Genomic DNA, 16,135 nt, shown 5'->3' with positions numbered 1-16,135 from the left:
AATTTTTTACTTGGTAAGAAAAAAATTTACCGTCTGCTATTTATCTCTTGCTTTTTATTTTGTCTTTAACATGGGCAAGATCTTAGTTTAGTCTATCTACATACTAATAGCAAGTTAGTAATCCTATTTATTTGAAAATATTTTTTCTTGTTAGCTTTACTGAGTTAAAAACATTATTAACTGAAAATAGTAAATTTTACTTTTTACCAATAGAAATAGTTCTTAAAATAAAATATTGACATTCAAAATGCACAGTTCATAATTTAAACTCATGCTTCTAAAAGATGTAGTGAAAGTAGTAAATATATTACTGACAAAAAATTGATAATTTTTCTACTTGAACATTAAATATTTTTTTATTTTATTTAAACTCTTATATATTTAATATTTTTTTATTTTATTTAAACTCTTATATATTTAATATTTTTTTAAATAAACACTTAAAATTAATATATGTTAAGTAACTATTAGTCAGTACTATATATAAAGGCTACTTGATATTAATTATTGATGACTTGAAAATTTATTTCATATCATCCTCCAATTTGCCTACTTATAGAAGATAAATATATCATTCACCCTACATACACTTGAATCCTTACCTGCATTAGAAACACTCGTTTTCTAGAAAAATTTAAGGTGTGAGAGATTGTGAGTAACGGGGTTGAGAAAAGAGGAATGTTTGTCAATGAGTGAGAGATGTTTGCTGAGGAGAGAGAGCTCGAGGGGAGAGAAAGCATGAATAGAAAGGGAATGAACCTACAAAGTAATTAGGAGCTGAGGAGAAAGACACTTGAAGAGAGATGCACCCTGAAGTTAAGAAAAGCTCGAGGACTGATTTTTGAAAGGCACACCACAGAAAGATGAAGCTCGAGGAAAGCAACACTAAAAAGCTGAAGGCTGACTTGTTAGAGGCACATTGAGGAGGGAAAAAGTTTGAGGAAGAGAAGGAGAAGTTGATGAATCTAGGGGTCGTGCATATGTGAGAAGTGAAGAGAGACAACCATTTAGATTTTTAGAGGCACATCGAATAAATTTGTGATTTAATTTTTTTTATTCTTTTTTCATTTGTAATTTTTTTAAGAACAGAATAAATTAAAAAAAGTTGTAGAAGCTATAAAAATTTTCATATATCAATGTGTGGTCGGTCAATACTATATAAACAGGCCATGTGGCATTAGCTAACAATTATTTAATAAATATTCATTTTGAGTGTCTATTTAAAAAAAAATTATATGTATAGGAGATTAAACAGAATAAAAAAACATAAAAAAGATTAAATAGAAAAATTACAAAAGTACATGAACTTTTTAATTAAGTAAGCGATAAATTGAGTGATAAGAAAATGTATATAACTTTATTTTTTAAGTATAAGTTTATTGATTTTCAGTCTATTTGAATTTCCAAATTATATTAAAAATTATATGAGTCTCATATCTAATTTCAAAATAACATAACAGAGCAACTGAAGAAAGATGATGGTAACCTCAGTAAGTATTCAAATATGTGTAAAAGTCATTAACTATATATTTACTAAGTTTCTTCCACTATAATAAAAAAAAAAATATGAATTCCAATTAAATTATATAAAAATTGTATTATAATAGATATATATATATATGTGTCACCAAACATATATATTTACTTAAAAAAATATATATACATTCCCTCAACTTTTTTATAAGAAAAAACATTTCATATACATTTTGTATATGCATAAAAAGAGAAAAACAAAATCTTAATTAATTTTTTGCTAATCTCTATGAATAAGTACCTGCAAATTGACAGCTTCTATTCTTTCTTTTTTACACCATTTTCCCTTTTCCTCCACCAGATTCTGCTGCCTCTCTGTTCAAAATCATGAAAATCCATTCACTTCCTCACCTTTTTTACTCCGTCATCTATACATGTTTACCAAAGAGAATTTCACGTGCAAACAAATCTTCCCCTTCTCCAGTTCCAGCTTTGCTCCGGTCACAAGCCAATGTCCAGGACTGTCCTGCGGACCCCTACACAGCTGCGACGTATCTACAAACTTCAACAACTTATTTGTCCGTACCGGCACCGGAGGTCCGGTAGGGAACACACTGGAATCCACCACGACTACTGCCTCTTGTTTCGCCTTAACAGGATTCCCCGAAATAGACATGCTAAATGCAGAGAATATCCCAGATTTCTGTGAGAACTCCGAAGCCCCTTCAGCCCAATTTGACTGCACAATGAAGGCGTTTGAGACTTTGGAGAATAAAAGCCGGAGATGGAGAACAGTCCTGGATTCGTGTTTCGTGACATGGAGTTGAGCTCCGGTTACAATGAAGACGACGTCATTTCGGTCACTCCAGCTTGGGTTGTACTTAACGCGAGCTGTACTGACGTGGGAAAACCTTTTACTCTGTATAGCTTCCAAGTATCGAACATCGGCCATGTCTTCCGATCCTCGCCAGAACTGTACGTCGTCGTCTATCTTGTTTCTGAGAATTGTTGGGAGATTTGATAAATGTTGAAGATGAATTGCTAATCTATTGCATTTCATGCCTTCAAGGTACAATCGCATCCCCGTGACGGGTAGATTTCTAGATGTAACCTTAGCGGTGTTAACAAAGAGTTTAGGACCCATCAAGTTTAATTGCAGAGCCGGTGATGAACCGGCACCGGCTCTGTTAGTGGCGGCGGCAAGAGGAAGATCGTTGTGGATTGGAGCCCAAATTTTGTGTGATTGGAAGTCGAGAAAATACTGTAAATCATGCAATGGAGGTTTATCTGCAAAATCCCATTAGAAGAATCAAGAAATTAATTACAGAAAAAGAGTAGATAAAAAAAAGTTTGTTGTTGAAGACATTAACAAGAGAGAAAGAGGAGTTACAGCGAAGATAAAGATTGATAGCGTGAGACAAGAAGCCTTTTCCAGGGCGTCGGTTGAGGAGAGAAGTGATAGGGATAAAGCTAAAATGGACGGCGTCCGGCATTGATGAAACTGTGGGAAGCCACTCGCAGTGGCTTCTGGCCATTAGATCTCCTCCCCTTTTGGAGCATATTACTGTTATTCCCTGCAATAATCCACCTACTAAAATTTTAATTTTATCAATTCCCAAATCCATTTTTACGTATTTAAAAACTATAATAATTACTTTCTCATTTTATAAGAATTTATATGAGTTCAAATTTGTAATTACCTAAAATTTTATAACGTTTGTAATGGGACTTACATCTTTTTTATTGACGGTAGAGAAGCTACTGAATGGAATATTTTGCGGGTCAAACACTTTAAAAGCTTCTGGCACCTGCATAAACATTAATTATAAATTTATGATTAATTAAGGATTAAGATTAAGAAAATTAATATTAAGAATATTTAGTTCAGTTAATGTGATGGTAATTTTCTGCAATAAAATTCGAGGGTTCAAGCTTTGAGAAAAAAAGAATAATTAACCTTGTTTCTGTGTTCTTTAGAGTTGGGTCTCAAGGTGCAGGCGCCGGTGAACAATTGATCACCAAGGTCATCAAGATGTTGTCTGAGCTGGGAGGGGCACAGGTTCGATGATTTCTCTTGCTTCACCAAAACGACGTCGTGTCCACCAACGCTCAGACCCACAATTACATGCGTCCCATATTTCTCTATGAATCTGTCAAATTTCGCTGACGTCAATATTACGATCACAACATGGTTACGACTTTGAGTTGAGTCATCTGCTAGAACATTTTTCTTTTAATTTTAAATTTAAATGAAGTAATAATTACGCCAAAAAAAAAAAACCGCGTGAGAAACCAGGAATTCTTGAGATTCTTCAATTTTATCCTTTTTTTTTTATTATTATTAATAGGTTGAAATGAAATGGAGGCGGAGAATTTTTCTTTTTTGACTTAAAAAAATAAAGCTTGTTACTGTGACTAAAAACCAGCTTCTTTGACTGAAAAAACAACACGTATACCATTGAAATGGAACAGATGTGCATTTTAATTTGCATGATCTAAAGTCAATATTTGACCTTACCCAATGATGGATTATAATTAATTAATTATGATTAAATAAGTAATTATATCTATCTTCTCTTTTTAAAAATCCAGCGAATTATAATAATTTTAACCCTAAAATATGGAAAATAACGAACATATTATTTTTAATGAATATTTGAGGTACATGCATGTATTTTAATATTATAGAAACAGATGAAATCCGAATTAAAACAGCTGATATTTTTGACCTAATTATATTTTCCAATTGGCCAAAAATTGGTATTAATGAGCAAAATGGTTGGCAGGAATTGGAAACCTACTGGTTACCTACTCTTTACGGTTGGTCTTAATTTAAAAATGTGAAAAGGATTAATCAATATAAAATAATAATAATATTACTATTAAATACAAAGTCAAACCCATTGTTTTCATCCTACATCAATTAGCTACGTTTTTTTTTATTTTTTGTAATTTTCCAAACAAACCAGAACCTTATCTATACATACATTAATTCTGTACATTTATATTTGTAAATTATACTATAATGCATGGAAAAATTATTAACATTTAGTAAAATTACTTTTAAAAATTATTTTAGAAAATTAAAAATGAAGAAGGAATTAAAGAGAGATGAAAGTTACCTTGCCAAAGCACGAGGATCCCAGGTAGAAGGAACTGCATCGACGACTTCATCCGACAGCACAAGCGGAAAACGATCGATATGAACATTAAACAGAGTGATGAAATATCCATCAAAACCTAGATACTTTATATTTCCCGCATCGCTCGCCCACGAACCTCCATCGAAGCCAAACATGGCATTGAACGATCCCGACGGTATTTTCCCTGGCACTGCCGCTTTTCGATTGAAAAGCTCCGACATCTGCCACAAAAAATATTTGTACCCACGAAAACATCATCCACAACTTCCATCAATGTAAAAAGAAGTAATAGATTTAGTAGAAAAATCAACAAGAAAATGAAAAGTTCTCATATTTACCACCAAAAATATTTTACCGACGGAACATCACTGACGATTTCAATCATTATAAACTCAGAGAGTTAAAAAAAAAAGGTACCTTATGGAACTCGAGTATATCGGATTGGTATCGAAGACGATCGCCTTTATCGCATTTGATATCGATGGGAACATCTTTGACGACACCAAAGGAGGGAACTACGATCTCTCGTTTCTCTGTTTCGTTAAGCAAAATCAATCTTTCTTGTCCTTTGCAATACTTGAGCCGAAAATCCGATGTCAAATCGAATCCTTTGCCTAGGCTGCTTACAGCCCTCTCCACTATTGATCCAACGTTGCTCATCTCAGCAAAGCTGATGAGATCTTTTCTCTTTAGCTCTTCTCTTCCTCTTTGAATATATATAAATATGATATTTTGCGTGTATATATATATTGGTAGCAAGTTAACCACGCAAAAGAATGATAGAGGTATAACGTTTTGGAGTTTAATAATAAGACCAAGTACGATTATTGGAGAAGATGTCAAGTCGGCATTATTTTTTGTTGGGTTCTCATTTTCATCGTATTATAATATATATATACACACACACACATATATATATGTGAAGTAGAGGACAAGTATGAAGAGAAGATAGGAAACGGAATAATGTAAACATGGGAAGTTTCCTCTGGTTTAAATTTTGGTTCTTGAGGTAATCTTTGACTCAGTCTCTATATATTGTCTTTTCTCTCGATCTCTCTCTCTCTCTTGATGTGCTCAATTAGACAACAGCCAGAATCATTTTATAAGTTGTGTTTGGGAAAGCATTCACACAAGTTGAAGTGAGTAGGTGACAAATTAAGATCTGAAATTGACCGACCAAACACTCCCTTAAGTTGCTTATGTCTTAGGGAGATAGACTGGAGGAAGCCCGAGGGAAGAGGGTTATTTTCTCCCACGGTTCCACGTCAATTAAGAAGCTTTAATGGAGAATTATGAGTTTTGCACCATACGTACAAAATAAATATCAATGCTTAGGAACTTCAGATTAAATATGTGGCTTATGTTAATTTCTTTTTTAATACGTTAAAAACATTATTAAATCATAAAATTTACTTGTTTCTATTTTTTAGAGACTTATTAAACATAATCTTTATAACCATTCAATTATTTTCATAAAATTTAAAGATTTTGTGATTTTCATATTGTCTTTAAAATAAATTCAAATAATTTGTTAAAGGGTTTTTTTTATTATAAATAAATTACATAATATATTATTTTAATTTGACATAAAATTACGTGTAAATTACAAATAAGTTAATTTCATAAAATTTATATGTTAATTTTATAAACTAATTAATTTTTATAAAATTATTAAGTACGAGTTATATTAGAATTAAAAATAACAATAAGGACTAGTATGGATTTTTTTGAGTCAATTATTTGTACTATAACAATTTGCACCTTTCAAAGGGAAAATTAAAAAAAAAAAAAAAACCAATGATATATATACCAAGAGGCTATCTTGATCTTGTAGATTTTATTTTGAACTTTAGAAAATAATTAAATGCATTGTTAAGTGTCTGATTTTTTTTTCCTTCAATTAAATTCCAAATTGTCATTATGAATAATTAATGTCAAATATAGTGTCACGTAGACGTCTTAAGTAACGTCATAATATTACATCAACATTAAATATTAACAACTAAAATAAATATACATATATATATAAAATCTAAATTTTAATTACCATGATAAAGGAACAAAATATATTTGAAAAAGTATGTCAAAAAAATGGTAATTCTTGTAAATTTCTTCTGTCTATCATACGATATTTATGTATATATATAGATAAAATTTAAATTACATGTTTGAAAATTAAAGTGCTTAATTGCTTAAAATTATTAAATAACATGTGAAAAGTTCATACACTTACGTTTAGGCTCACAAAAATTGTTAAGGTAAATTTGTTGTTTATGTTAATTTGTCATAATCAAGAGGTTTTGCATTAGCAAATCGTCAAATTAAATTATTTAATTAACAAATAATGATGTTTACTCCAATCCATTTGTGCCTTAAATTATACACATAAATTAAAAATATATTGGGTCATGTTGAATAATGGATAATTATGCCTTAATTAACTTGTAATATAATAATTTGATTTTCTAAAATTGACCGAATAATCTCCAAAACAAAATTGACCAGACCATTAATTGAGAATTATAGGAGTAATAATATAGCTACTACCCGAGAATAATAATAATTAAAATATAAGGAAAGAAGAATCATGATGCTTTCTGTAATAATTTCATAATTACAATTCAAATATCGATAATTATAATATTTATTAAAAAAAAAAAAAAAATCTCAACGATTATGTCACGAGCAAGCAGTTAACCGTAACGCTGTTTGTAAAAAAGTCAAAACTACCGTTGGTCAACGGGAAGAGCTCCAAGATTAATCACAATTTTATAGACTCCGGAAACCGACGTGCACGTTGTCGACAGGAGGTGTCGTAATAATAATCAAATATACAGCAAAGAGTACGCGTGGAGCCAACTGGCTGACTGGGACTTTTGGCTGTTGGTCTTAAACTCTCTTGCTTGCAGGTTAGTGTGAAAGATGGGAAAAACCCAAAAGATGATAAATAACAATTTTAACTTATTATTAATTAGTCCGAATTAATTTTTAAGTTTTCTTTAAAAAAAATTATCTTAACTATAATCTAATTATTTTAAATATATAAGCATACTATACACGTAATAATTTAAAATTATAAATAAAATTATGAACAAAAAAATTAATTCATAATTAAATAATAATAATAAATATAAATACCGTAGATTATTATGTATACGCATCACTTTTGATTAAAATAAAAATTCATTTTGATTGAATAAAAATCATTTTATATTTTCTCATCCTAACAAGTTAAACAAAACAAACAATCTTCTCTCAAACAATAACCCTAAAGAAGATGAATGCGGCCAACGGCTATAAGACAAAAATAAAGCTACAAAAATGTTCAGTGGATATGGATAATACAGATTTATGGATATACGTATAGGTATCCAAGAAAAGGGAGAAAACAGATTGGATGCTTTTTATTCTTTTAACTAATGCCCAAAATAAGAAAACAGTAGAGAGAAATTTAAATTTACTCAAGGAAGCCCCAAGAAGAGAAACAAATTCCCCTGAAAACCCAACAGTGACTGCATTAGGCTGTAAATCTGCAAGAAGGTTTTACCAGCTCCGGCAGTAAAACCCCATAAAATTACCAGACAAGTTTAATAGCAAAGGCAATAAGAGAATACAGAAAAAAGATTAAAACACTCCGTATCACAGCTAATCAAGGAACTGAAAGTTAATTGTCTTACCAAAGTAAAAAAAGAGTTCAAAGATTTTGGTAGAAAAAGGCCAGATCACAAAAAATCCATCTTCAACTGCTGTAAACCAGACACAATCACATATTTACAACTTTATTGGACATTGATCCAGTTTCAGAGTTTCTCTTAGTTAATTTACATCGCAAAAACGGAGAGAAAGGCATCGAAAGCCAAGCCACTCAAGGTAAATTCTTAAAAGCACAAAAGCAAATCTTTCCTTCCCTTTCCTTTTTAATTTTAAATACCAAACAATTGTTCCGAAACTGAAGCCAACCCCTGCAATAACCTAACAATTTCTGCTGTATCATCCAGGAAATACTTAGCTTTGCTGGGTTTCTTACCAACAGTACATGCAAACACTTCGGCCCTCGGATCAAGGGAAGGGACGGAACTGCTGATCACCTCAAACATATCCTCATCAGACCGATCATCTCCTATGCACAAAACAAAATCTGGTGACATGCCCGCCTCTTCCATTGTGGAAAGAAGTCGTTTTGCAACAAGTCCCTTGTTTACGCCCTGCATAAGAACGAGAAAATTTTACAGTAAGCAAACTTCTAAAAGTTGAGACAAAATGCAATGGTCCGGAAAGAAAACTACCTGGTTGAGATGCTCAAGGAAAAACAACAGTAGCTACATTTTAGTTGGAATAAGTGAAAGCAAACCAAATTAGCTATGACTAGTCAGCGAATTTTCTTTCTTCTTCCATTTGACACGCAATGTCCATTCTCACTAAAGGGTGAAACAATTAACAGCATCCACAAAATTTTAGAAAGTATGCGACCCTAGTGCCATTTGTGTTGTTATCTTATAGCTGTACATACATACTTCCAATTACAGGCATGCATCAACTTAGTTTCTTTCCTTTATTACTCTTTTCACTTCCTGATCATTTAATACCTGAGCTAGGGGGATATGACTAAGATAATACCCAGCACTGTTGCAAGCCAGAAGTTCAGGTAATTCTTCCCAAGTCAATCCAATTACCTCTTGCAAACTGAAACTAAAACTAACATGGTTCAAGGAAGCAAACCCAATTTTGGTTAAGAATTTACTAAGTTGAATTAAGCAGAGCTTCAGTCAAACCCAAGACATACATAGACAGAGTGGCATGAAAAACTCATCCTACCATTTAGACCGCGGTATTAGACCGAAAGTCAATCTTAACAGGCATGTGCAAATATACCAAAGGAAAAATTTAGTCACGGAATTAGTAAAGAATTAAATGTGGATTAGACACTTGAACTGAATACAAACTATATAGGCAGATATGTGATTCAAACCTGAGGCTTAACTTCCACCAGATTCTGCCCTCTCTTAACTGTAACTGGTTCATTGGCAAGCACGCTTTCAAGATGATCAAGGAGCTCCTTACCTTGGCATGACCCAAAATCAGGATCAGCATCCTCGTAATTCCAGACAAGTGCAGTTTCCTTATCCTCAATGGTTGATCCATCGGTTGTTTCAGTGTAAAGTTTCATCACAGGGTCAGCAATCTGCTTCCATGAACAGTCTGCCACTGGCACACATGTTTCCCATTCTGCATCCCGTCTCAGTCTGAAAGCGAATCGTTAACAATTCAAGTCAAACAAATGGTTTCATAAGACTATAACTATGAAACTTCGAGATGTTAAATCTACCTCAGGAAGTAGCCATGTTCCGCAGCAATTCCCACATTCTCGCAAGAAACAAACCAGTCAGCAAGAGTCTTTCGAGTTTTGGCACTGACAATGAAAACCATATTGTTCTTATCTCCGCTTAAGTTATCTAAGATATCAATGGCTTTAGCAGATGGAGTCTTATCAATGGAACCCTGTGGCATCAATGTACCATCATAGTCGAGAAGTATTGCCCTAGTTCTAGTACGTTTATAAGCCGATACTATGTGCTCCATTGCGAGCTTCCTGAAGTTTTGGTCAAGTGTCACAACTCTAAAACTCAAGCCAAAGCCAATACCCCAGCACCTTCTTCGACCATGTTCCCGACATGTCCTTTCCAAATCTTGAAGGAAACTCCTTGCCCAGTAGCCAACATGATGCGTGCTGACGTACCTATAATGTTTCTCATGCCTAAGTTGCTTCTCTGGTTCTGCCATCTCCAAGGCAAAATCCATTGCATCTGCTACGGCATCAATGTTCCATGGATTCACTCGAATAGCTCCACTAAGGGATGGCGAGCAGCCAATAAACTCAGAGACAACGAGCATGCTCTTCTTCGGAGTAGATGGTTCCCAGCCCAAAAGCTTATCCAATTTCTCATTCCCTTGGCGACTGATGATGTATTCATAAGGTATGAGATTCATTCCATCTCTAACAGCAGTCACCAAACAACACTCTGCAACAACATAATAGGCAATCCTCTCATAAAACTTAAGGGGTGCATCAATTAATACTACAGGATTATAGCCAGGTCTCCCAAATGTTTCATTGATCCGCTTTACAGTTGAATACGTCTCAGCCTGCACTTCTTTGACATCTTTGCCACGGCCCCTAGCCGGATTCGCAATCTGAACCAGCACTACTTTCCCCTGCCACTCCGGATGTTGCATAAGTAGCTGTTCCATTGCTAACAACTTCAAACTTATTCCCTTGAATATGTCCATATCATCTACCCCAAGTAACATTATCCTGCCCTGATCACAATACTGCTTAACAAGTTCTGCAACCTTTGTTTCAGTCTCCGGTAGGCTCAACAGCGATTGAAGCTGACCCATGTGAATCCCAACTGGTAGAATTTTGATACTAACAGTTCTACCATAATACTCGAGGCCTATATACCCTCTTTTCGATTCATAAGTAAGACCAAGCATTCGACTACAGCAAGATAAGAAATGGCGTGCATAATCAAAGGTGTGGAACCCGATCAAATCCGAGTTCAACAGGGCACGCAGCAGCTCCTCCCTTATAGGCAATGTTTTATAAATCTCTGATGAAGGGAAAGGACTGTGCAAAAAAAACCCTAGTTTAACCCTATTAAACCTCTTCCTCAAGAAAGTTGGTAACACCATTAGATGATAATCATGTACCCAGACGAAATCATCTTCTGGGTTTATCACTTCCATGATTCTATCAGCAAAAATCTTATTTACTGACACATAAGCTTGCCACAAAGATCGATTAAACCTGCCACCGAGATCCGGCGACAAGGGCAACATGTAATGAAATAAAGGCCATAACTGCTGCTTACAGAACCCATGATAGTACCGGCTAAACAGCTCCGGCGACAAGAAAGTTGGCACACAGTTGAAAGTCTCCAGCAGGATTTGTGAAACTTCTTCTTGCTCAGTGGGATGGATGTCTTCTTTCAAACAACCAACGTAAATCACCTCGATCTCATCATCTCCTAATCCATCTTTCAGTTGGAGGAGGAGTGAATTCTCATCCCAGCTGAAAATCCAGCCCTTGCTATTACCACTGCTACCACTATCCGATTTTCGCTGTGCTCTTATCGGCAGCTGATTGGCTACAATGATAATCCGTTCTTTGTGGGCTGTTGAGGAGGACGATGATGGGTGGTCGGAGCAGACGCTCTCCGATGGATCATCATCGAGATCGGAGATAATCCCGGCGACCGTCATGATCCGGGGAAGCCGCCGGCTCATTCGGCCAAAAGATGGAGACTCACCAGAAGCAAGCTCCAAAAGATTCGAATAAGACCTTGACACCATTTCTCACTTGCCGACAACGGAAGAATCTAACTAATCAAAACCCTCACTCTTCACTATTGGAACATGCAGGCAGACCCCCATTAACACGTAGAATTCCAGTAGTCCCTACCTTTTTCAAATTTGAAGAAAAGAATGTTACTGAAGGAATCAAAATGGCTACATATAAGAAATTCATAAAGAGTAGGCTATAAAGCATAGGTCAAAGACTAGTTGCAGTATAAGTAGAAGAACAAAATAAGTAAAAAGGATTGCAGATTTAGTGGAAGTAAAGAGTGGTTGGCAGGTTAAGAAAAGGAAAGTTCAACGAAGATTAAGCGTGTGAGAAGTGAATCAAGAAACATGGGGTGGATAAAACCCCCAAGTTTTCTTGCTATCCAGATAAAGCAGAGAAAGAAGAAAAATAAAAAAGATGAGAGAGAGAATGGAATAGATTCAAGATTACACAACTAAGAAATATACTGCAAAACCCAAAAGCAAAATATCCCACTAGAGATTGTCACACGCACTCACTGTTCATCAGAACCAACTCAAATCAAAGTAAAACATACAAAAAAATCAAATTTTTTCTTTAAAAAATCACAACTAGTAGTCCAACTAACTAAACTTTTCCCAGTAAATGTTAAAAATGGAAAACCCATTTTCTTTAAAGTTGAGAAATTCATCATCCATAACTGAATATCTAGATATTTCTTTCTTTAAGAAGAAGAAGAAGAAGAAGAAGAAAAGGGTAAGACATTAGAAATTAGATATTTTCATGGGAGCTAACTCATAAAAAAGCTCAGACCTTTTTGTTTCTTTTTCTTTTTTTGAAGCTCACTAACAGTAGCGATCTGAAAAATCCGTGTCTCACAAACACCACCTCTGAACTGAAAGAACACACAAAGGGATAAATAGACGATACGTGTTTTAAACAACTCTCATTTCAATTTCCTCTGGGGGTCAACAGATCTTCCCTTCCCAACCATGACCTAACCCAACTTAAACCCATAAAACAGATTACGAGAAAAATACAGACCGTCCGATGAGCACTCCTCGTGGTGGTGTTCTTCATCCAACGGTCAGGAGATGACTCACATGTACACTCGGACAGCTAAGGAGTGTGCCCTTCTGATCTTATCCTTTGTCTTCTTAGTTGAGTCCGCCACGAGGCAACACGAGCCAGGTGGGACCCACATCGGACGGGTTCTTGTCTTAAAACAGCTGGACGGCTCTTGTGTCTTCCACGTGTTCAAATACTATTCGTAGGGACAAGCTCGACGAGGTTACGTGGCAAATTTCTCATCGCTTCAATTCGAAGTGGAGAACCTCGAGATTGGCGAACCGGTTTATCGACCGGTTTACCGGATGTTGCCCGACAAAACTAAAACCAAAAAAATACGGGTGTCCTGACAATCACTGCAAATCAAAATTAGGAGACGTAAAGCAAGTATTAAGTTTCATTAACCCCAACATAATTACCCAATATTTATTAATTATGTTTTTTTTATTTATATATTTTTGTTAAAATATTATATTATATACGATTTAATTAATAAAATAATGTATGTACACTAAAAAAGATACACAACATTTACGTTTATGTAGGCGGGGACTATAGAAAGAAGAAGATAAAATAAGTCAATGGTTTCTAAAGCAATTATTTACTAATAATTATTGTCTTTTTTTTTTTTAATTTATAATTAAGTAGGTCACATTAACTAAAAGTCAAAGATACTTTTTCATCACTTTAAACCTGCATCTCATACCAAACAGGATAATTATAGAGATTAATTAAGAATTAATTAATGAATTTATATTGTTTGAAAAGGATAATATTAATTTATATGTTTGATCATATCGCAAACTATTGCATGGCCCATATTCCATTATCCCTTACCAAATGCTTTTTACTCTTTCAAGTATATATTAAATGTTGCATATTTGATTTGGACACATCATTTAAAGGCAATCAGCCTCATGTTTTTGTTATTATTTAAATATAAGATGTGACTGTTGTGATTAATTAGTTATTAATGCTGTAATCTTTACAATTTCAGGTGATTAATAAATATTAAAACACATTTTCAATTTGCTTTTCACATGATTATTTGAATTTTTACCAATGAATCAAAAAAGTCTAATTAACACCGGTGTTTATTTCTTTTTTTAATGAAAATTAGTACTAGTAGGTCCATTAGCATCTCTTGGGATCCATTTAATACAAATAAAACTCAAACTAATACATAATTAGATGTGCCTCGAGAATATGTCTTTACATAGTTAGATCGCAATTGAGAAATTAATTTACACATACAACAAATGGATGGTCTTCAAGTTCTTCTGTAACGGCCCCGGAAATATTAAAAATAAATGAGTATTTAAATATATCGAATGCGGAAGCGAGATCAAAATTTCAGTTAACATCCCTTACACGAAAAACCAAAAACGTACTTAAAATATAAAAGATTAAACTAACTAAGAGAGAAACTCGAAAATAAAACTATGAGTATGACTACAGAGTCTCTAGGCATCCCCTTCGTCGTCCTCCTGCGGAACGGGCTCGGGAACCATGTCTTCCTGATCTGAAATGGTTAAATAAGGAGTGAGCTACACTAGCCCAATAAGAACATCACGATATCTCACCGTCACGGAGGTAAAGGTGGGTAGAAAAATAAAAAAAGACCAATGGAGCATAATTTACAACAAACTCGTTTATTAACATGAAAACCTTTACCATCCACTTACCTTGGTGGAATTTATGAAAACAATATAAGAAAAACAATAACATTATCATAATCATTGAATAATATAAGCTGTAAAACATAACACTTATCACGCCTCTTGTAATTCAATCATTGTACAACATATCTTTTTCTCATTTACCAGCCTACTAGTATCCGTGGGGGTCCATAGGGGTTCCGCTACCCGTTAACCTTTAACATTCATAATCAGTTTCCAGGGCCGTCCCTATACCCCGTCCGGTATGGGCGCCAAAACCATGAACCTCAATACCCCGTCCGGTATGAGGGTGAAACGGGCCGTCCCCATACCCCGTCCGGTATGGGCGCCAAAACCATGAACCTCAATACCCCGTCCGGTATGAGGGTGAAACGGGCCGTCCCCATACCCCGTCCGGTATGGGCGCCAAAACCATGAACCTCAATACCCCGTCCGGTATGAGGGTGAAACGGGCCGTCCCCATACCCCGTCCGGTATGGGCGCCAAAACCATAAGATCTCCATACCCCGTCCGGCATGTGAGACCACAATCCCGGTAGGGTTCCCTACGGACCTGGTCCGTCCACCATCTCCCAGGATATCTAGTCAGGCTGACCCCCATAATACGATTATCAGTCTACACAATCTTTCATTTTCCTTTTCCTCAGTCAGCATCATCAATTCACATACAAACAAGCAAAACAGTAATTCATGCCGAACAGACAACATACAGTATCAGTTTTTCAGTCATTCAACCCATGATTAATAAAAACGTAGTAAATGCACACAAATCTATAAAATGAACACATTAAACCTCATTTTGCATTTAAAGCTGTAAACAGGCCAAATAACAGTAAATCACCAATCACACTAGACTCGGGCTCCATTAGCCACCTTAAGCAATTTCACACATTCGTTAATTCAAGAAATACCGTTTTATCGTTTTGAACTTTAATACCGTGATAGGAAATAGGGTGAGGGGTCCTTACTTGTTTTCGGGATCCGAATACGATTCACAGTGCGCCTGCAGGCCGTCCCTAATTTTTCCTGAATTTTTCCCGGGAAACTGAAACACACTAACAGTACCTGCACGTGTTCCAAAAAAAATCCAAATTAGGCCCAGGGCCTCTTTCGGCCCAAATCGCAACTCCGGCACGGCAGCTCCGCCGTGCTCCGGCGATGGCGCCGCCGCTGGCGGCGGCGAGTCGCCTCGGGTTGGCTGTTTTCGGCCGAATTCGGCCACACTCGCATTGGTCCTTGTCAGAAAACAACCCTAGGGCCCTCGGGGGGCCAAAAAATCACGAAAAAACGGAGCTTACCGGCGGCGGCGCTCTCGGGTGCGGCGGCTCTCCAGCGAGGTTCGTGTTTTAGTGATTCGGCTCCGGTCAACCTGTAGAGAAAAGAATGGTGATCACGGTGATATAAAAATTGCATCGAACGGAGGCCGGGAAGGGCCTCGTCGGAGGCAAA

At 35.4% G+C, this 16,135-nt stretch overlaps 2 protein-coding genes across 5 annotated transcripts; both read right to left on the bottom strand.

Annotated features, from left to right (window-relative positions):
* Positions 1–1,571: 1,571 nt before the first annotated feature.
* On the bottom strand, positions 1,572–5,653 carry LOC110823897 (MAC/Perforin domain-containing protein). 2 transcript variants are annotated; one of them, XM_022054395.2, is made up of 6 exons: positions 5,034–5,653; positions 4,596–4,837; positions 3,431–3,623; positions 3,207–3,281; positions 2,864–3,047; positions 1,572–2,760 (listed from the first exon to the last, which is right to left on the bottom strand). In XM_022054395.2, the coding sequence occupies exons 1-6, from the start codon at positions 5,274–5,276 to the stop codon at positions 1,898–1,900; spliced, it is 1,800 nt and encodes a 599-aa protein (XP_021910087.2). In that variant the 5' UTR covers positions 5,277–5,653; the 3' UTR covers positions 1,572–1,897. The 2 variants fall into 2 exon arrangements, with proteins under 2 accessions (XP_021910087.2, XP_021910088.2); XM_022054396.2 differs by lacking the exon at positions 5,034–5,653 and having other exon boundaries at positions 3,431–3,687; positions 4,596–4,735.
* Positions 5,654–8,338: 2,685 nt separating this feature from the next.
* On the bottom strand, positions 8,339–12,939 carry ATTPS6 (UDP-Glycosyltransferase / trehalose-phosphatase family protein). 3 transcript variants are annotated; one of them, XM_022053984.2, is made up of 4 exons: positions 12,754–12,939; positions 9,943–12,078; positions 9,586–9,859; positions 8,339–8,821 (listed from the first exon to the last, which is right to left on the bottom strand). In XM_022053984.2, the coding sequence occupies exons 2-4, from the start codon at positions 11,967–11,969 to the stop codon at positions 8,540–8,542; spliced, it is 2,583 nt and encodes an 860-aa protein (XP_021909676.2). In that variant the 5' UTR covers positions 11,970–12,078; positions 12,754–12,939; the 3' UTR covers positions 8,339–8,539. The 3 variants fall into 3 exon arrangements, with proteins under 3 accessions (XP_021909676.2, XP_088070162.1, XP_088070161.1); XM_088214036.1 differs by having other exon boundaries at positions 9,943–12,074; XM_088214035.1 differs by lacking the exon at positions 12,754–12,939 and having other exon boundaries at positions 9,943–12,730.
* Between the last annotated feature and the right edge of the window lie 3,196 nt (positions 12,940–16,135).

Source organism: Carica papaya, chromosome 2, assembly GCF_054855325.1.
Source record: "Carica papaya isolate Zhongbai chromosome 2, ASM5485532v1, whole genome shotgun sequence".
Lineage (NCBI taxonomy): Eukaryota > Viridiplantae > Streptophyta > Magnoliopsida > Brassicales > Caricaceae > Carica > Carica papaya.
The sequence above is the reverse complement of the archived record's forward strand: the minus strand, read 5'-3'. Positions and strand labels throughout refer to the sequence as shown.